The 21,847-nt window shown below is 43.2% G+C and overlaps 1 protein-coding gene across 7 annotated transcripts in view; it reads left to right on the top strand.

Moving 5' to 3' along the window:
- Positions 1 to 21,847, top strand: part of PRDM2 (PR/SET domain 2) — a 129,743-nt gene that overhangs the window by 67,152 nt on the left and 40,744 nt on the right. For 5 of the 7 annotated variants that reach the window (XM_034955733.3, XM_034955757.4, XM_063594685.1 and 2 more), the window contains 2 exons: positions 10,591 to 10,701; positions 15,963 to 20,379. The exons of 1 other annotated variant lie outside the window; for it this stretch is intronic. In XM_034955733.3, coding sequence (XP_034811624.3) covers positions 10,591 to 10,701; positions 15,963 to 20,379 — 4,528 coding nt within the window. Of the gene's footprint in view, positions 1 to 6,679; positions 9,721 to 10,590; positions 10,702 to 15,962; positions 20,380 to 21,847 lie in introns of those variants that run through there. One more of the 7 variants, XM_034955778.3, reaches the window with a different exon arrangement.

Below are 21,847 nucleotides of genomic sequence, written 5' to 3'. Positions count from 1 at the left end.
CAGCCATTGGACGCTGGCCTAGGAAGGACTCCTGTTTCAAGCCCTAGTCCTCTGTGAGCCTTCCTCCCAGGCTCAGTTTGTTCCCTGTGGGCATTACTTTACCCCTATATTGGCAAAAAATAGAAAAGCCTCAGCTCAAGGACAATGTGGGATAATCCTTGGAGACCAGCACCAAGGAAGATTGTGTGCTTCTGAAAGTCTCCATTCTCAGTGCCAGAGCCTGTTAGCAAGGCCAGGTCCGCAGCGCGCGCTCCTCAGGCTTCCCGGCTTTACCTGGCTCCCTTGGTGGATGGAACTTTACATCCTCCCCTGCGATTATGTGGATGATGTGTCGGTCCGTGAGTGCTCATAGAGGCACAGCTGCAGGCAGGAGGTGGCCGGGGCACAGTTGAGATCCTCCACAGCAGTGGGATCTGGTTGATCAGCAGCAGTGGAGCTGAGTCTGAAAACCTGTGCTGGAATAAAAGTGCCTCATTTCATGGTGGGCCGAGTGATTAGGTAGCTTAGTATCTCTGTAAATGCTCTTGTTTTTATAAACCTCTGCTAAAACGTGGCATATTCAAATGCCGTTGCTTAGTCTTTGCATTTTTAAGAGAAGCAAAATAAAGGCTGAGGTAAAGAATGATGATCACAGCCAACTGCCAAGACATCGACCCTTAGGTTAATACTGGCAGGCATTCAACATGATTGTTTAAATTAGATATTTGATTTAAATAATGATGGGTATAATAACCAAGTGCGGTGAACAGGAAAAAGAATATGGGGTATGTGGCTGTTTGGAAAGAGGAAACAGATGATTTTTTTGTTTGAAGTGATGATGTGTAGCATAGAATTGAAAGATGTCTACCAAAAGGTTAACAGGGTAATTTGAATGCTAAGCATTTTTGGCTATTTAATGGTATCTCTTGTATTTTTAATCCCTTTAAAGTCTTTATAACTGTGTGTCCATTGTGGGTTTGATGTTACTGGGGATTGTGGTTTTTTCCTGAACGGTTTTCCTGAGTTGTATGGGTAGGCAGTAGACAAGAGAGGAACACTTGAGCAGTACTTTTTGCCATCCAGGCCAAGTACAAAGTAGAGGCTTTTTCCAAATAGCACTTGTAAAACTGCGTATTTTACAAAATTTTAAAGTGTTATATTTTGTCTCAACCAATAAAAACATTTTCAATTATCTCATTATTTTTACTTTTGTTGGCGTCTTCTTTATGAAAAATCATGTATTCATTTTTTTGTGTGTAATATAACCAAGTGCTCATCTGAGAAAATACAATCAGATAGAAATATCATACCGTTATCAATACTCTCTCACTGGGAGCCACCTGCCAAAATCTGAATGTATATCCTCTTGATTTTCCTTAAATTTATCTCTGTGGATATATCGTAGCCTGATTTGATTAATTAGTCATGTGGCTTGACCATTGTTCATATGGGCATTTCTGTAACCAAATGTGAATAATGAATTTTGAGTGTTTTCATTGTATCTTGTTTCATATTTATGTCAAATTTTTACTCCTTGAAAATATTTTAAAACGATGTTGTAGTTAATTCATCAGGATGCAGTATTGTAAAATTTGTCATGGGCTTTAAAGGGGGAAACATGATTTTCTTCTTAGCTGAGAGTAAGCAATTCTCGAGGGCGTGGCTGTCTCTTCTGTTTTCAGGGTTGCCAGGTACTGGAAATGCACCTCCTCTACAACACCTCCCACTTTGGTTTTTTCGGCCACGGGGGGCTGAGTCCATAAGTTGAATTAGGTTCTTTATTTTGTAGTTGCCTCTTCACTATTTATATGTAAGGTTTTCAGATTTTAGGTACATTTTTCAGGCTACTAAAAAAACGTGAGAAAGAAACCTAGAAATTGATTATGAAGTAGAACAGGTCAGCATCTTGTTTATATTTAATTATTCTCCCAAATCATTTTGTTCATGCCACAACACTTTTTGAGGCTCCAAAGAAGGTAAGGAAACTTAATGCTTTCTTATCTTGAATTTGGTGAAGTTTGTTTGGGAAGCCCTTTCTTAAGATGTGGAATTATCCAGTCAAAACCACTGAAAGCCTTTTTCTGACAGCATAAAAGCTCGGACTCCCTTCCGATGGATCTTTGCTGTTCTCCTATCAGCCTGACATTTGGAAGAGTTAGGGGAGCCTGCAGCCTCCACAGCTGCAGAGGCTGTGCAACAGCCCCCCTGGTGGGAAGCAAGCATTTCAGGAATTTATACTGCAATCTGCAGAACTGCAAAATCTAAAACTTTTCCATTGTTTCTGTTGGAAGCAAAACCTAGAGTTGTGTTTTAATACCATGAGCTACCTAAAAGCAGAGAGGTTTTATTTTTATAATTTGCCTCCATGATTACAGATAGTTCTTGGTGACTTTAACTGCAGAAAAAGATTTGAAATTATGCCAAACGAGCTTAACAGAATTTTTTACTGTCAGATAAGTTTCAAAGTTATTTTAAGTGAAAAAGGAAACTATAGAAAATGCATGGCATGTTAACTTTTATAAAAACTAACTGTTGCAGTGTCTTACTACTTCAGATCTATGGGGCTTGCTTTGCCACTGATTGCGCCTTGACCAGTTGTAACAGCCACTTGTGATCCTCTGATAACCACACCCACCCCGCTGCGAACCTTTCTGAAAGCATTTCTGGTTGAGGCACACTGGTGCCCCCATCAGTCCTTCTGCCCAAGTCTCCCAGTTCTTTTGTTAATGACATTTGATGACTTCCAGAGTACCAAGTCATTCTCTTACATTAAAGCATACATTAAGAATATTGAAATGAACTGTTAATTCCTTATGGAAAACTTAATTTTAGGTATCCATTTCCAGCTTCTCTCTTCCTCTCTATCATCAACCCAACTGCAGAATGTTGAACTACTAGGCACATATGCAGCAGAGCTGAGGTCTAATTCCAGTCGACCTTCACCATCTCACACATAGCATCACTTGGCTATTCTTTTGTTTTTTTTTTTGAGATGGAGTCTCGCTCTGTCACCCAGGCTGGAGTGCAGTGGCGGGATCTAGGCTCACTGCAGCCTCCGCCTCCTGGGTTCAAGCGATTATCCTGTCTCAGCCTCCTGAGTAGCTGGAATTACAGGCGTGGTGGTACCGCGCCTGGCTAATTTTTGTATTTTTAGTAGAGATGGGATTTCACCGTGTTGGTCAGTCTGGTCTCGCGCTCCTGACCTCGTGTTCTGCCTGCCTCGGCCTCCCAAAGTGTTGGGATTACAGGCGTGAGCCACCGCACCTGGCCTACACTTGGCCATTCTTAAGATAACAACTTTGCCATTATCCATCGATTCTTCTTCCTTACCAACACGATCTATTACAGGTTGTAATTTTTAAAAATTTTATAGGAGTCATTTAACATGTACTTTATACTTTTCTCCTCCCAGTTAAGCCTTTTCATCTTGCTTTGAGAACTCTAACTTTACTCCAAACCAGATGTATCCTGAGTGATACTAGTGCCACAGCTGGCCTGCTGTCACAAAAGACACCTTTGACTTTGAAAAATTTGAAAGGCTGTATATTATAATGCATTGCTCATTCTTACCTGAAGTGCAGGTGACGGAGATGACCTTCAAGGCTCTTTTTGCTCCAGAGTGTTCTGGTTCTTCTCTCAGCCTTGAGCATAGTGAGTTCAGCATCTACCCTGTTCCCTAGGGTCTGTGCCCTCAGCTTAGTCATATGCTTTTGTCAAAGCCTTTCTTCAACCTAGTGTGAAAGCATGGTTCCAGTCTTCAGTTTCCTAGGAAGGGCCCTCTTATGTAGGGGCAGGAAGAAGAGGAAGACTCTGCAAAAGGGTGAGATTCTAGATAGTAGTGTCTTAAGGCTGGGACGAGGAATTCTAAGAATGAAAGAAATACCAAGTTGTCAAATGTGAAGGAGAAACTTGGGGCAAATAAAGCCTGAAGAACTGTTGGGTTTTGTAATTATGGTATTAGTGATAGCCATGGGAATTGGATGCCTGTAGAGTAGAGAGGGTGGAAATTCAGTTGCAAGGATGAAGGACTGATGGAGAGCAGAGGAACTGGAGGCAGCAGGCACAACCCACCTTGGTGAGTTGGTATCAGCCCTGTTGGGAAGCCCGTGTCCTCGATGACCGTTCATGGTACAGCTGTGGAAATCTCCCAGTTGGAGTCTTGTCTGATTTGGAACCAACTGTGAAGCTCCCCAAGTGAAGATCGGATGGACCTAACTTCTGTGCACAGATATTTAATTCTGATTTTATCCTTCAGAGTTGGATAGCTCCCCAGTGAGGAGGCAGCACATCTAGAGTTACATATAGTTTTAAATTTAATTCATTTAAATCACCAAATGCATGAGCCTTCACTTTTGTGATGAATTTTTAATGTAACTTGAGCAAGGCTCCCAGAATTTTGCATTCTCTCTACTGCCTGAACATTTTAAGGTGAAACATTATTCTCTAGAATTTCCTACTGTGTCTGTCCAGTTTATTAGGCTGGTAGAACATAGTCCAGACCTAGGTTAAATTTTTCATGTGATGCTTTAGGCAATTTTAATTTTGTAACTCATATCCCAGGCATCAGTGGTATAATGCTATACATAGTCTTAGAAAATAGTCATTATGGCTGTTGAATGTCTTTGTATGGTAACTATTTCACTACAAAATCCAGTTTTATTGATATTACTCAGTGGTGAATCATACTTGTTCAGATCAGGGTTCTGTGCTGTTGACTTGTTTCTGGCACAGGATAAAATAGAAATAAAAAAAAGCATTCCAATTTGATTGTTGCTTTTTTTTTTTTTTTTAACTATAAATGCAGTTTAAGTCTTTGTTTTGTTTTTGAGACAGTCTGTCGCCCAGGCTGGAGTGCAGTGGCATGATCATGGCTCACTGCAGCCATGACCTTCTGAGGTCGAGTGATCCTCCCACCTCAGCCTCCCAAGTAGCTGGCACCACAGGCATACGCCACCACGCACAGCTAATTTTTTCTATTATTATTATTATTTTTTTTTTTTTGGTAGATACAGGGGTCTCACTATGTTGCCAAGGCTGGTCTTGAGCCCCTAAGCTTAAGCAATCTGCCTACCTTGGCCTCCCAAAGTGCTAGAATTACAGGCATGAGCCACTGTGCCTGGCCGATGCAAGTCTTTATGCAACTTTTTTCACTTGCACTTGAAACCAGTGAAATAATGGATGTAGAGTGCTTTGTAAAGTAAGATATGCTGCTGGATGCCGTGACTACATGTGTAATCCCAGCACTTTTGAGAGGCCAAGGCAAGAGGATTGCTGAGCCCAGGAGTTCGAGACCAGCCTGGACAACAGCAAGATCTTGTCTCTACAAAAAAGAAACAAAATTTAGTCAGGCATGGTATCACATGCCTGTAGTTTCAGCTACGTAGGAGGCTGAGGCAGGAGGGATCACCTGAGCCCAGGAGGTCGAGGCTGCAGTGAATCGAGATCATGCCATCGCACTCTAGCCTGAATGACAGAGTGAGAGACAGAGTAAGACCCTGTCTCAAAAGAAAAAGTATGCATATTAAGTCATTATTGATATTAAGAAATAACTATTAAGAGAAAGAACATTTTTAACATTTTGTCCTTGAGTTTTTTTTTTTTTTTTTTTTTTTGAGACGGAGTCTCGCTCTGTTGCCCAGGCTGGAGTCCAGTGGCGCGATCTCGGTTCACTGCAAGCTCCGCCTCCCGGGTTCACGCCATTCTCCTGCCTCAGCCTCCCAAGTAGCTGGGACTATACTACAGGCGCCCACCACCACGCCCGGCTAATGTTTTTATGTTTTTAGCAGAGACGGGGTTTCACCGCACTAGCCAGGATGGTCTTGATCTCCTGACCTCGTGATCTGCCCACCTTAGCCTCCCAAAGTGCTGGGATTACAGGCGTGAGCCACCGCGCCCAGCCTTCTTTTTTTTTTTTAAGATGGAGTTTTGCCCTTGTCATTCAGGCTGGAATGCAGTGGCACGATCTCGTCTCACTGCAGTCTCCACCTCCCGGGTTCAAGTGATTCTCCTGCCTCAGCCTCCCAAGTAGCTGGGATTACAGGTGCCCTCCACCATGGCTGGCTAATTTTTTTATTTTTAGTAGAGATGGGGTTTCACCCACCATGTTGGCCAGGCTGGTCTCGAACTCCTAACCTCAGGTGATCCACCTGCCTTGGCCTCCCAAAGTGCTGGGATTACAGGTGTGACCCACTGCTCCTGGCCCTTGAGTTTTCATTCTGGCTTTACAGCTACTGTAGTCGTGTGGCATTGGGCAAGTTATTTCACATCTCTGCCCTTTGGGTGTCTCCCTTGTAAAGTGATTTATGCGTTGGGACTTTGGGGGCTTCTAGCAAAATTGATCCATTAAGTGGCAGGGGCATCAGTTTTACAATAAGGGCACAGTACAGGCCCAAGAATGAATATACTACATTGGTCTTATTCTCAGCAACTAAGTACACAGTTAAACATTATTTTTGGCATGTGAGCACCTTGATGCAGTAGATAACTGCTGTTTTCCTTCTGTTGTATTCAATTTCTCATCTTGATGTATTCATTTCTTTTCCTCATGCACATAGTGTTGTCCTGTCCCTCTGCTGTTCCTTGTCATCATTTCCATTTCACTTTCCTTGTGTTTCATTCCTCTTTCTTGTCTAGACCAAGCGGAGCAGCCAGCTGGCAGTAGCGCCCTGTAGGACCCCCAGGACCCGATGGTAAGTGCACTTGTGTGCTTGCCAGGCCTCCCAGCGGCTCCTGCTCCTCTGCCTCACAGAGAGAAGCTCACAAATGCCATCTCCCCTCTGTAAATGTCCTTATGGGTTTGGTTTTTTCTTTTAATTTGATGACATATAGGACAGAAATCAGGTGTCAGAAGAAATCAGTACTGGTTTAAGGAAATGTAGCAGGTTCCACCGCCTGTTGCTGCAATATTTGGCAGTTGTAAGGGACACCAAGCCTGCGTATGTGTGGGCAGGACCCCTGGTTCTGCTTTCTGTTCTGCCATAGGCTAATTAGTTCCCCTCTGGCGCTGGCCTTCACTTTCTCCCACAAAATTGAAGGCAGGACAGGTGATTTCAATAGCCCCTTCATCTCTAGTCCAAGGCCCTCACGATGAGACGTAACTCAACAGATGGTTCTCATGAAGATTGAGAACATTGTTCCAGTTGTCAGATAATCTCAATTCCATGGATGAATGATATAGACTTGTGATAGACTCATTTCCTTGATAAACTAAGTGTGTTGGTATTCACCAAATTTAGTTTGGTGGTAAATTTAGTTCTTCATCGCTCCATTTTTAAAATTGGCTTATTAGTGTTATTCAAGTACTTTTTGTAGTTTTTAATACATGTATAGACTGTCGAGTTTCATATGTCTTTAGTGATCCAGAAATGCATTGATCTAGTCCAGTGGTTCTTAACCTGGGGAAATCTCCCCAGGGGACATCTGGCCATGTCTAGAGACTTTGGATTGTCACAATTAGAAGAGGGGGGGGGTGCCACTAGCATCTAGTAAATAGAGGCTACAGGCGCAGTAAAACATCTTCCAGTGCATCAGACAGCCCACCCCACAGCCAAGGATGATCTGGCCCAGATGTCGTTCATGCTGCGGTTGAGGCGCCTTGGTACCCTGTAGTGGTCTGTGGTGGGATCCCCTCCTTAGTCCTCCGATAAGATACTGGAGATGTACCTACTGCAAATGGCTTCTCCTCACAGTGGATTGGGTTTCCAGGGTCATGGCTTTTAAAGAGGACACCTGGAGAGAGAAAAGGGAGTTCTCGCTGATTAGGTTTTGTTTGTCCAATAAAGGACATTTGACATTTAGTATCAGCTAGGTGCTCTAACATTCTTTTAGGTAGGGAATAAAACTTCAAATAGCACTTTACGTTTTAGACAGTTATGTGATTTCATTTTGAGTGCATCTTAATGGTATTAAGATTGTACTTCCTTTTGTTAAGATATAAATCTAGACATTTTACTTATTTAATACTCTATTTACATGTAGAACAGTGTGCTTCGCTTTTTATATGACCTACAGACTGGGTTTGTACAACACTTGGGAGGTTGTAGAAAAATCTTTGCATTTTTTTTGCAATTGACCGTATTACAAGAAATTGACATCGGTTTTTCTGTTAAATTTTACACTGTGGCCCTTCTTTAAATGTGTGTGAGGTTTATGCAAGGAGTGAAGGTTTAGATTACACCTCTCCATTTTAATTTATTTTAAAAGCTCATACTAAGTAAGTACTAAGTAAATGATCAGTAAAAAAAAGGCCACATTCCTTGGCCTGTTTGGGGGTACCTGAGGGGTATGTCTTATAAAAATGTCATTGTTTGGGTTCAGAGAAAAAGTTTCTGAATATGATTTTTGAATCTGTGGGCTACACTGGGAACTCTCTCTTCACATGGTAATAAAAGAAGCCGTGAATTTCCTCACACATCAGTTGCAGCACAGAGAAGTTATGTCAGTAGTCATTTATATTTGCATTATGGATGTGGGTGGGCGATAAGTATTTTGTTTGCTCTCAGTAATCTAATACGGGCTGAGCATCACACACAGGCAGAACTAGCTTATGTCATAAGCATAAGAAAACTGATGGAAAGGAGGTAGAATCCAAATTCCCTTAAACAAAACTGGATCCCTGAAGAACCTTTGTCATTATCTGATTTAGACAAAATGCTGTTAAGTTGACAAAGGGAGAAAGAGTCACAAGAGGACGTTATGCCTGTGGAAAGGTGCTTAGATGTTTGTGCCCCTTATGGAGGGGATTGGCTTATAATTCTTCACCTGGAGACGTGTGTTGGTCATCTCCATGCAGATCCTTCACTCTTGTTATCACCAGAGTGTGGTCCCAGTGAAGTGTGTGCTCGTTTCTTGAGTTCCATTTTAAGTGCCTTTGGAAATGAATGGATAGACAGGCTATCAGGAATTTATTTGCTCAAACCCTGATAAACGTAGTGGCAAAAACATCGGATTTCCTGTGGGCTGAAGAATTAGGTATGTAGGCCGGGCACGGTGGCTCATGCCTGTAATCCCAGCACTTTGGGAGGCCGAGGCAGGCGGATCACGAGGTCAGGAGATCGAGACCATCCTGGCTAAGACGGTGAAACCCCGTCTCTACTAAAATACGAAAAATTAGCCGGGCGTGTTGGCGGGCACCTGTGGTCCCAGCTACTCGGGAGGCTGAGGCAGGAGAATGGCATGAACCCGGGAGGCGGAGCTGGCAGTGAGCCGAGATTGTGCCACTGCGCTCCAGCCTGGGCGACAGAGTGAGACTCCATCTCAAAAAAAAAAGAAAAAAAAGTGTTTAAAATGATATTTTAGAATTTGCGTTTTAAGACTAACAAGCAAAATGACTGTTAAGGTTATGTCTCAAATTTTTGTCAAAATCTGGTGGTGTTTTTTAGGATTTGTTTTTGCTTTGTATTGTACTTGATGTTTCTACTTTTAATCTAGATGTTTTCAATGATGCTATTTTATGTCTCTGACCTCATTTTTGTCTGTTTACATTTTTAGCTAATTATGCTTCCCGGTAGTGATTCTCTGTTATGGAGTATATAACTTTACGTGTGTATAGCAGCTTTAAGTCGTTTTTAGTTTGATTTTACTAATGCAGAGATAAAAGGTGTCAGAGGCTTGTAGTTCTGGAAGCTGGTGGAGGTTTGTCTGGGGGAGAGCAGCGGAGAAAAAGAAGGATTGTTATGGAAGAATGGGGATCTGTCTGGATCTGAAGACTGAAACACCAGCTTCCAGAAAAATGGAAATCTGGTAATTAAAAAATGTAAAAGAAAGGTTGCAAATTCTGGTTAAATCCTAAAGAAACTGGGCTTCTGACTTCTTCAGTATTATTACTCCTATAGATAATTGTTTCTTATTTTCATGACTTTAGTTCCGTTGTTCCAGCTTATGAGAACGATGTTGCAATTTAATCTTACCTTGTAAACGTATGGTATCACTTGGAATGCAGTCAGTGTTTCTGAATTCCATCCTCTGAATTGTTAATGAAATATTGACCTGGACTGGACCTACAGTCAGATCCCTTAGGGCTCTCAGAGTGCCATGCTGGTGGACAGTGAATTATTCATAATTACTCTGCATTTGGTATTTGAGCCATTGTGAATGTGTATCTTTTGAAATTCCGCAGAATCTCTGCTTCTCTTGTTTTGCTTCCAACAATTATGGATAATCATGTCTTAGCTAAAAGGGCCCCAAGTTATAACATACTGTTTTTCTCTAATATGCTTCTTACAAATAGCCAATCCCTATTAGCTGTGTGGCATTGAAATTCAATGCTATTACTAATTTTCCTTTGACATCAATAGTAATGTTACCTCATAATTTGATAGTCATTATAGCTATGAAGGGAACTAATGCCCAAGATTCTCAAAAATGCAAGATTGATGGGTTTCTTTCTTTTCCCCTCTATCATAATTTACCTATATAACAGAGTATTTACAGTCATCATTCATTCCTTTCTTTAGGAATCCAAAGTGGTAATTGCCCAGGAATATACAGTGTTCTTGATTGGATTAATAATTGTCTTCTTCAGTAATTCAGAATAACACATGAGGGAATGAAAGAATGAATGAATAAATAAAAAAAAATGAATGAATAAATTTAAAAAAAATTGTGTTTCAGGGAAGAAAAAATCCCAGGAAAATAAAAACAAAGGAAACAAAATCCAAGACATACAACTGAAGATAAGTGAGCCAGATTTCACCTCTGCAAATATGAGAGATTCTGCAGAAGGTAAGCTTGTGATACTGGCTTGGTGTGAATTGGGTGTGTATGTACCCAGTGAATTTAACTTTGTATCTCTTTATATTGTCCTTCTGAGAATCATTTAGGATCTTTACGAGGTTAAACAGCAAAAAAGCTGCCTAAATTTAATGTGGTAAGCTGAGCCTTCTATATGCTACCTTCCCTTCAAACAATTGTGAAAGACTTTTTTTCTTTAAAATGAACTTGTTCCCTTGTTAAAATAAAATGAGACCAGGTGTGGTGGCTCACACCTGTAATCCCAGCACTTTGGGAGGCTGAGCCAGAAGGATCTCTCGAGGCCAGGAGTTTGAGGCCAGCCCGGGCAACATAGTGAGACCCTGTTTCTACAAAAGAAAATAAAATAAGAAAATTCACTAAGATGATGGCATGTGCCTGTAGTCCTAGCTACTTGACAGGCTGAGGTGGGAGGATCACTGGTGCCCAGGAGTTAGAGGCTACATTGAGCTGTGATCCCCCCACTGTACTCCAGCCTGGGTGACAGGGCGAGACTCTGTCTCTAAAAAAATAAAAATAATGATAATAAAATGAAACATATGATTGCATTTAAAAATAGCACAAAGTTCAAAACCATCAAAAAATAGTGATAGCAAGGACATGAGGAGGCACCTGGGGTGCTCGCTGTTTTCTATTATTCATCTGTGGAATGGTCACATGGGTATATATATTTAGTGAAAATTTTATCTTGCTATATACTCAACTATTTGTACACTTTAATACATGTATGTTTTATACTTCAAATTAAGCATCTACTCACAATGTCAGAGACTTTGATTTTTGTATAACAGAACAAAAAGTGTACAGAATGAAGTGTGTTTCTGTTTTTTGTTGGAATTTAAATTCTTGTTTTCTCTCTTCGTGTTTCTCCCCTTAAAATTTTATCCTTTATAGTCCCTCTGGTGATAATATTCTAGGCCTGCCACGACATAAGAATCCAACCAAGAGGCATGGATTGAAAGTTAATCAGAAAGACAGCTTGCCCTGTGCTCATTGCAGTTGGGCCACCATATTGAGACTATTGATACAGAAGGGAAGGAGGTGTGTCTTAATTTGCCATGGGCAAATTTTTGCAGATTGCAGCTTACTTGAGTTGTTTATAGTGAGCCAAGTAGGCAAATTTCAGAAGACAGGTTTGTGACTCTTTTAAGAAATATTTGTAGAGGAAAATAACCAAAATATTTTGGATGCCTTTCATAACCATTTTTAAGCACTGTTTGTGATGATAACATTCATAAAAGATTATAATTTTCTGTGCCGTTTTATGAAACAAGAATAGTCAAGTTCATTTCCCAGAGTCTTAAGACTAAGTTCTGCCTCCTCATTGCAGGTGTGCCGAGAGTTTTTTTGAACAACAAAAATTACTAAGGAACCTCACTACCTTTGGTGGTAGAATTAGAAAACAGATTCAGCAGTCACCTACTCCCCTTCAGTAATTCAAGACAATTATTTTTCTCCTGACACAACATCAGGTCCCATGAAAAATGACACTTGCTGGCCTGGCGCGGTGGCTCACGCCTGTAATCCCAGCACTTTGGGAGGCCGAGGCGGGTAGATCACAAGGTCAGGAGATTGAGACCATCCTGGCTAACACGGTGAAACCCTATCTCTACTAAAAATACAAAAAAATTAGCCAGGCATGGTGGTGGGCGCCTGTAGTCTGGGAAGCTGAGGCAGGAAAATGGTGTGAACCCAGGAGGCGGAGCTTGCAGTGAGCCGAGATCGTGCCACTGCACTCCAGCCTGGGCGACAGAGTGAGACTCCGTCTCAAAAAAAAAAAAAAGGAAAAATGACACTTGCTCTTTACCCCCCAGTATGTGGCACAGCTGGTCAAAGTGGTGTCGTAGGCTTCCCCTGAATGTTCTGCATTGTCCTCAGCAAATGGTCTATACCATGAGCAAACAGTTCAGACTCTTCTTTGTGCTCCCAAACCTCCCTTTATGTTCAAAACTCCAGAGACCACATAAAGTGCGTGGACCCACTCTGGCATGGGCCATGCTTGTTAATGGAGCTGTGCAGACTTCGGTTTATGTTACTTTGGACAGTTTTATATCTGGGATTGTTTACCAGTCATGGGGAAAGACATTTTTTCCCCATCAAAAGAAGCCACAGATTTTGACTGAAAATAAAGTCTGTTAGGAAATTTCTGAGCCTTAGAGTTGGCGTTTTCTGTTGTCTCATTTCAACTCTTTTGGCAGTATTCGGGGTCTCTATTGAAAATGTCTTTGAAAAGAGAGGTAGCTCCTAATTTGAAATACGTTACTACCGTCGAATGACTGGTTTCCCACTTTGTGGAAAGCTCATGGAATTTATGAAATTAGTCTAGGGGGAGAGAAGGCTGTTTCTCTTTGGAAACAGAAACCTCATTGCTAGTAAATGTAGTAGCAGATGGGAAACAGTAATTCCCGATATTCCTGGGAAACAGCAAGGGGGCTAGGACTGAATAAGTGAGCTCGTATGAGTAATACTTGGCATTGACCTCTTCCCCACTGTATCCACGCAGTCCCCATGTCCAGTAGCAGCTCTCAGATCGTGAGGGTCTGGCTGCTCTTTTCTGCCTCCACTGCCTCTTCCCCTTTCCTTCTTAGCACAGCAGCCAGCATCTCCATTCTCATTCTGCTCTGCCAGGCTTGCTCCTCGGCCTCCAGTGATGACCTTCCCCCATCCCTTCACCCACCCTGCAGCCGAATCTCCCAGATGGCAGTCTCCTGCTTTCAAATACCTTCAGTGGCTCCCCACTGTCCCCAGATAAGTCCACATTAATTTACAGTGTTCTCTATGTTTTGACTCTTTTCTGCTTGCTTTTCCTCTTCTGTCCTTAATTCTTGTATTCTTCAGGTTCGGTCTGCTTAGTCCTGTCTCTAAGAAGCCTTTCCTGATTAATCAAGCCCATATGAGATGCTTCCGTACCACACTCACTTCCATAAACACAGCCATTAATGTTCTACAGTTTCATTGCCTTCCTGCTTGTGTGTGGCTTGTATTAAAGTGAAGCTCTCTATGGGTAAGGATCTTGACAGTCTTGTTTACCTAGTACTGGCAGATAGTGGGTGCTAAGTCAGTATTTGCAAGTGATTGGGGGAACAGCCAGGTAATGTAGCCTGGAGAAGAAGTCAGAATAGCTCTGCCTCCTCCGTGGAACCTTTCTTAACTCTCCTAGTGCCTGCAGTAGAGGGGTCCGCTTCTGCAGTGCAGCAAGTGGGACTGTCGCGACAGCAGCATTGGGGACCATTCCTACTAGCACGAAACCGCGATTACAGCTTCCGTCTTTAAGAATCCCCTGTTGTCCCTGTGTTTTCTTCCAGTCTCTTCTCCATTTCTTTTTCTTTACAGGTAAACTTGAAAGAGTTGCTAATAGTCTCCCTGTCTCTCCATCTCCTTCCATTCTCTTAGGAACTCTGTTAGACATTTGTCCCCACTACTCCACTTGCTGTCACAATCATAAGACCTCTGCCTTGGCAGATGGAATGTTCCATTCTCAGTCCTCATTTTATCCAACCCATCAGGAGTTCTGGACACAGCTGATCATGCCCTCCTTGAAGCAGTTTCTTTACTTTGCCGAAGGACCACCACTCTCTTGGTTCTCTGGATACCTCACTGGCCTTTCCCCCAGCCTCAGTCGTGGAGTCATCTGGGACACAATCCTCTCATCCCTCTTCTGCCTGCGTTCACTTGCCAGGTGACCTCATCCAGTCCAGTGCTCTAAATACCTTCTCTGGCCTTCTCTAGGACTTTGAAATTTCTAGGCCAGCCTCTTTGTTGAATTCCAGATTCATATAAAGCTGTCTACTTAATATATTTACTTGGATGTCTATAATCAGGTACCTTAAACTTTAGCACGTCTGAAGTAAGCTCTTGATTTCCCCCACAACACGCACATGCACACAGACCACAGTTGCTTCTCTTGTGGTCTTCCAACATTTTATTAGCCAGGATTATTGCAGTTGCGTGGAATCTCCTCTTCTCTCTCACCACAGCCAGTCAGCAGGCATGTTGTCAACTTCATCGCCAAAATATATCCAGAGCACTTGTAGTCCCGCCCTGCTGCCACCCCTGTGCCACCATCCGGCCTCTCCTGGAGGATGCATTGGGCCCCATCTTTCCATCTGCCTCCACCCTTGTCACCTAGGGTTCACTATCTTCCTTGTAGTAACCAGAGTGATTCTCTTGAATACAAGTCAGATTATATATTTCCGTTAGATCTTTCTGGTAGCTCCCTGTTTCCACTCAAGAGTAAAAGCCAGCAGCCTGCAGGGGCTTGTGTAAGTAGGCTCCTGTTTGCATCTCTAGTCTTACCTCCTGCCCTCACTTTGCCCAGCTTCCCCACCTCACCTCACTGACGTCTTTGCTGTTCTTTGAACGCATCTAGTATGTTCTTGACTCAGCGCTTATGCATTTTGAGGGTTCCTCTATCCAGTAGGGCTCCTCCTCCCACCACCTCCCCCCCCCCCAATATTTGCATGCCTCATTTTCCTTAGGTCTCTCCTCCACTGTCACCTTCTAAGCAAGTCCTTCCCTGACCACCTTCTACCACCCACCTCAGGTGGGCTAGGCCTAGGGACTCCGAAGTGACTGCAGATTTCTGTTCCCTTCAGTGAGATGCTCCTGAGTTCTTAATAACTTGGCTAGGCTTAGAAGAGATGATCTGCAAAGATTGTCTAGCTTGAAAAACTTGTGATTACATGATTCTGGAAAATGTTCTAGCTTCTGAGTATAATGTTTTAATTAAGAGGGAGAGAGGATCATTTACTCCAGACAGACTTCCAAGGATCTAACCTGGTGATATATCTGGTAAAGAACTGTTTCCAGTTTGGAATCATGAGAAATTAGAATTTACAACTACTCCTAAAATGTAGTAGTGACTACTCCAACACGATTTTAAACACTACAGTTTCTGTCAACAGAGTTGTATCTATGTGCAACTAAACACACAACCCCAGCTCCACACGGACATCCTTGTCTGTTGCGCTCGTGTGTGTCCTCACTGCCGGGAATATTGCCTGGTACGTAGCTGGAACTCGAAATACTTGTTGAATGAATGGATGAATGAAATGGATTCATATCCAATACAACTTTGTCAGTTAAGTATATAAAGTAGAAGTAATTTATTGTTCATCATCATCTCCCTTATGTTTTAGGTGGTAAGAGAAATAACTTGAATCATTCAGATTGTTCACCAAGTAGCTGGTTTCCCATGCTTCACTTCCATGCTTCTGCTTCCATGTGCTTTCTAGGTCCTAAAGAAGACGAAGAGAAGCCTTCAGCCTCAGCACTTGAGCAGCCGGCCACCCTCCAGGAGGTGGCCAGTCAGGAGGTGCCTCCAGAACTAGCAACCCCTGCCCCTGCCTGGGAGCCACAGCCAGAACCAGACGAGCGATTAGAAGCGGCAGCTTGTGAGGTGAATGATTTGGGGGAAGAGGAGGAGGAGGAAGAGGAGGAGGATGAAGAAGAAGAAGAAGAAGAAGATGATGATGAGTTGGAAGATGAGGGGGAAGAAGCAGCCAGCATGCCAAATGAAAATTCTGTGAAAGAGCCAGAAATACGGTGTGATGAGAAGCCAGAAGATTTATTAGAGGAACCAAAAACAACTTCAGAAGAAACTCTTGAAGACTCCTCAGAGGTAACACCTGCCATGCAGATCCCCAGAGCTAAAGAAGAGGCCAATGGTGATGTATTTGAAACGTTTATGTTTCCGTGTCAACATTGTGAAAGGAAGTTTACAACCAAACAGGGGCTTGAGCGTCACATGCATATCCATATATCCACCGTCAATCATGCTTTCAAATGCAAGTACTGTGGGAAAGCCTTTGGCACACAGATTAACCGGCGGCGACATGAGCGGCGCCATGAAGCAGGGTTAAAGCGGAAACCCAGCCAAACACTACAGCCGTCAGAGGATCTGGCTGATGGCAAAGCATCTGGAGAAAACGTTGCTTCAAAAGATGATTCGAGTCCTCCCAATCTTGGGCCAGACTGTCTGATCATGAATTCAGAGAAGGCTTCCCAAGACACAATAAATTCTTCTGTCGTAGAAGAGAATGGGGAAGTTAAAGAACTTCATCCGTGCAAATATTGTAAAAAGGTTTTTGGAACTCATACTAATATGAGACGGCATCAGCGTAGAGTTCACGAACGTCATCTGATTCCCAAAGGTGTACGGCGAAAAGGAGGCCTTGAAGAGCCCCAGCCTCCAGCAGAACAGGCCCAGGCCACCCAGAACGTATATGTACCAAGCACAGAGCCGGAGGAGGAAGGGGAAGCAGATGACGTGTACATCATGGACATTTCTAGCAATATCTCTGAAAACTTAAATTACTATATTGATGGTAAAATTCAAACTAATAACAACACTAGTAACTGTGATGTGATTGAGATGGAGTCTGCTTCGGCAGATTTGTATGGTATAAATTGTCTGCTCACTCCAGTTACAGTGGAAATTACTCAAAATATAAAGACCACACAGGTCCCTGTAACAGAAGATCTTCCTAAAGAGCCTTCGGGCAGCACAAATAGTGAGGCCAAGAAGCGGAGAACTGCGAGCCCACCTGCACTGCCCAAAATTAAGGCCGAAACAGACTCTGACCCCATGGTCCCCTCTTGCTCTTTAAGTCTTCCTCTTAGCATATCAACAACAGAGGCAGTGTCTTTCCATAAAGAGAAAAGTGTTTATTTGTCATCAAAGCTCAAACAACTTCTTCAAACCCAAGATAAACTAACTCCTCCTGCGGGGATTTCAGCAGCTGAAATAGCTAAATTAGGTCCTGTTTGTGTGTCTGCTCCTGCATCAATGTTGCCTGTGACCTCAAGTAGGTTTAAGAGGCGGACCAGCTCTCCTCCCAGTTCTCCACAGCACAGTCCTGCCCTTCGAGACTTTGGAAAGCCAAGTGATGGGAAAGCAGCATGGACCGATGCTGGGCTGACTTCCAAAAAATCCAAATTAGAAAGTCACAGCGACTCACCAGCATGGAGTTTGTCTGGGAGAGATGAGAGAGAAACTGTGAGCCCTCCATGCTTTGATGAATATAAAATGTCTAAAGAGTGGACAGCCAGTTCTGCTTTTAGCAGTGTGTGCAACCAGCAGCCACTGGATTTATCCAGCGGTGTCAAACAGAAGGCTGAGGGTACAGGCAAGACTCCGGTCCAGTGGGAATCTGTCTTAGATCTCAGTGTGCATAAAAAGCATTGTAGTGACTCTGAAGGCAAGGAATTCAAAGAAAGTCATTCAGTGCAGCCTACGTGTAGTGCTGTAAAGAAAAGGAAACCAACCACCTGCATGCTGCAGAAGGTTCTTCTCAATGAATATAATGGCATCGATTTACCTGTAGAAAACCCTGCAGATGGGACCAGGAGCCCAAGTCCTTGTAAATCCCTAGAAGCTCAGCCAGATCCTGACCTCGGTCCGGGCTCTGGTTTCCCTGCCCCTACTGTTGAGTCCACACCTGATGTTTGTCCTTCATCACCTGCCCTGCAGACACCCTCCCTTTCATCCGGTCAGCTGCCTCCTCTCTTGATCCCCACAGATCCCTCTTCCCCTCCACCCTGTCCCCCGGTATTAACTGTTGCCACTCCGCCCCCTCCCCTCCTTCCTACCGTACCTCTTCCAGCCCCCTCTTCCAGTGCATCTCCACACCCATGCCCCTCTCCACTCTCAAATGCCACCGCACAGTCCCCACTTCCAATTCTGTCCCCAACAGTGTCCCCCTCTCCCTCTCCCATTCCTCCCGTGGAGCCCCTGATGTCTGCCGCCTCACCCGGGCCTCCAACGCTTTCCTCCTCCTCCTCTTCATCTTCCTCCTCCTCTTCGTTTTCTTCTTCATCTTCCTCCTCTTCTCCTTCTCCACCTCCTCTCTCCGCAATATCATCTGTTGTTTCCTCTGGTGATAATCTGGAGGCTTCTCTCCCCATGATATCTTTCAAACAGGAGGAATTAGAGAATGAAGGTCTGAAACCCAGGGAAGAGCCCCAGTCTGCTGCTGAACAGGATGTTGTTGTTCAGGAAACATTCAACAAAAACTTTGTTTGCAACGTCTGTGAATCACCTTTTCTTTCCATTAAAGATCTAACCAAACATTTATCTATTCATGCTGAAGAATGGCCCTTCAAATGTGAATTTTGTGTGCAGCTTTTTAAGGATAAAACGGACTTGTCAGAACATCGCTTTTTGCTTCATGGAGTTGGGAATATCTTTGTGTGTTCTGTTTGTAAAAAAGAATTTGCTTTTTTGTGCAATTTGCAGCAGCACCAGCGAGATCTCCACCCAGATAAGGTGTGCACACATCACGAGTTTGAAAGCGGGACTCTGAGGCCCCAGAACTTTACAGATCCCAGCAAGGCCCATGTAGAGCATATGCAGAGCTTGCCAGAAGATCCTTTAGAAACTTCTAAAGAAGAAGAGGAGTTAAACGATTCCTCTGAAGAGCTTTACACGACTATAAAAATAATGGCTTCTGGAATAAAGACAAAAGATCCAGATGTTCGATTGGGCCTCAATCAGCATTACCCAAGCTTTAAACCACCTCCATTTCAGTACCATCACCGTAACCCCATGGGGATTGGTGTGACAGCCACAAATTTCACTACACACAATATTCCACAGACTTTCACTACCGCCATTCGCTGCACAAAGTGTGGAAAAGGTGTCGACAACATGCCGGAGTTGCACAAACATATCCTGGCTTGTGCTTCTGCAAGTGACAAGAAGAGGTACACGCCTAAGAAAAACCCAGTACCGTTAAAACAAACTGTGCAACCCAAAAATGGCGTGGTGGTTTTAGATAACTCTGGGAAAAATGCCTTCCGACGAATGGGACAGCCCAAAAGGCTTAACTTTAGTGTTGAGCTCAGCAAAATGTCGTCGAATAAGCTCAAATTAAATGCATTGAAGAAAAAAAATCAGCTAGTACAGAAAGCAATTCTTCAGAAAAACAAATCTGCAAAGCAGAAGGCCGACTTGAAAAATGCTTGTGAGTCATCCTCTCACATCTGCCCTTACTGTAATCGAGAGTTCACTTACATTGGAAGCCTGAATAAACACGCCGCCTTCAGCTGTCCCAAAAAACCCCTTTCTCCTCCCAAAAAAAAAGTTTCTCATTCATCTAAGAAAGGTGGACACTCATCACCTGCAAGTAGTGACAAAAACAGTAACAGCAACCACCGCAGACGGACAGCGGATGCGGAGATTAAAATGCAAAGCATGCAGACTCCGTTGGGCAAGACCAGAGCCCGCAGCTCAGGCCCCACCCAAGTCCCACTTCCCTCCTCATCCTTCAGGTCCAAGCAGAACGTCAAGTTTGCAGCTTCGGTGAAATCCAAAAAACCAAGCTCCTCCTCTTTAAGGAACTCCAGCCCGATAAGAATGGCCAAAATAACTCATGTTGAGGGGAAAAAACCTAAAGCTGTGGCCAAGAATCATTCTGCTCAGCTTTCCAGCAAAACATCGCGGAGCCTGCACGTGAGGGTACAGAAAAGCAAAGCTGTTTTACAAAGCAAATCCACCTTGGCGAGTAAGAAAAGAACAGACCGGTTCAATATAAAATCTAGAGAGCGGAGCGGGGGGCCAGTCACCCGAAGCCTTCAGCTGGCAGCTGCTGCTGACTTGAGTGAGAACAAGAGAGAGGACGGCAGCGCCAAGCAGGAGCTGAAGGACTTCAGGTAAGCTCAGGAGCTGGTGGGAGGGAAAGACCGGGAAGGCGACAGTATCCTTGCCTACGGGTGTTTTTTGGTTTCTTGTTGCTTTTTTTTTTTTTTTTCCCCCACTTAAAGGAAATAGCTGTTGCATAAGTTAAAGGCATGAAGGGTCATTGCTTTGGCTGCTTTTAGAGATCAATAAATAGTTCTAATTTCAGACTTAGGACTCACAAAGCAGTGCCACTTCTTTAATGTGGCCAGATGTAAATTGAGTTTAAAACTATAGAAAAGCTCTCAGAAGTACTCTAAAAAAAGATGAAATCCTCTCAAACTTCCTTTATGTCTTGGGTAATAGCTCAGTGTCACGTGTCTTATTTTCCGATCATACAACATTTCTTAGGTTAAGACGGGTCACTAAGTTCATTAGTAAACCATGTTACAATCTTGTTTAATATTTCTGTGACTTCAGCATAGATCTAGTACCTGAGACTTTCTTTCAGAATTGCCAATGCTTAAATTTTAATAATTGATTGCATTGGTCAAAACAAAACATAGTCCTTTAAAAAGGTCTTAATGCACTGTCCCCCACCTCCTGAACTCAGCCGTAGGACGGTAAACAAGTCAGGATCTGGATGGGAAGCAGAGCAGGAGAGACATGCTTGGAACTCCAGGCAGGACCCTTGCGGCTCTTTCAGGCCTGTGTGATACCCAGGGCATGTCAGCCTCATTTGTCAGTGCCTTTGTTTCCCCAGTAATGATAGAAGGATTTGTCTTAGATTTGAAGTGACTTTACTGCGTTATTCCCTGTGCTTCCTATATTAAGAACTGTTCTCAGTGATAGATGAAGAGAGAGGGCAGTGGTTAAATTTGTTACATTGGATTCTCAAACTTTCTAAGTCCTTTGTCCGAAGTGGATGTGTATTGGAATTCCTGCTGTTTCTGAATAGTTCAGTCTCGTGAAAATTACTCATCAGATAGCATTTCTGCAAAATACTTTTAAGTCTTGTCTTTTCACAGTATGCCACCTGACTCTAGGCTTTCATGCTATAGCTTTTGGTGTCTGAAAATTCTTTGGTGTTTTAAGCAAGCAGAATTAGGGATCCTAAGTGTGGACGCGACTGCCATTTTGTAGAGGTCACGAGGACACAGAGGTGCCATTAGCCCTGCATAATTGATCAGGTAGAATTTTTAATGCTGGTGTGCCTTAAATCACAGCTAAAGATAGAGAAGAATCATTAGCTAAGGCTGATTTGAATGATTTACTGTAGGATTAATGGATCAGATTTTTAAAAAGCTACTTCATAAATGTGTTAAATATTTAGTTGCCATAGGTCTGACCAATGCTCGGTCTCTGGCCGCGGCACATACATAGGTAGCATCTTGGAGGTTAGCTCTGCTGAAAATAAGCACCTGTGTTATCAGCTGTCAAAGCTGCTTGCCTTTAGTAATTGAATTGTGCACCTGTTTGTGCTCAGTCTGTGTTCTGGTGGTG

The sequence above is a fragment of the Pan paniscus genome, chromosome 1 (assembly GCF_029289425.2).
Source record: "Pan paniscus chromosome 1, NHGRI_mPanPan1-v2.0_pri, whole genome shotgun sequence".
Classification (NCBI taxonomy): Eukaryota; Metazoa; Chordata; class Mammalia; order Primates; family Hominidae; genus Pan; species Pan paniscus.
This window is presented reverse-complemented; position numbering and strand designations above follow the sequence as displayed.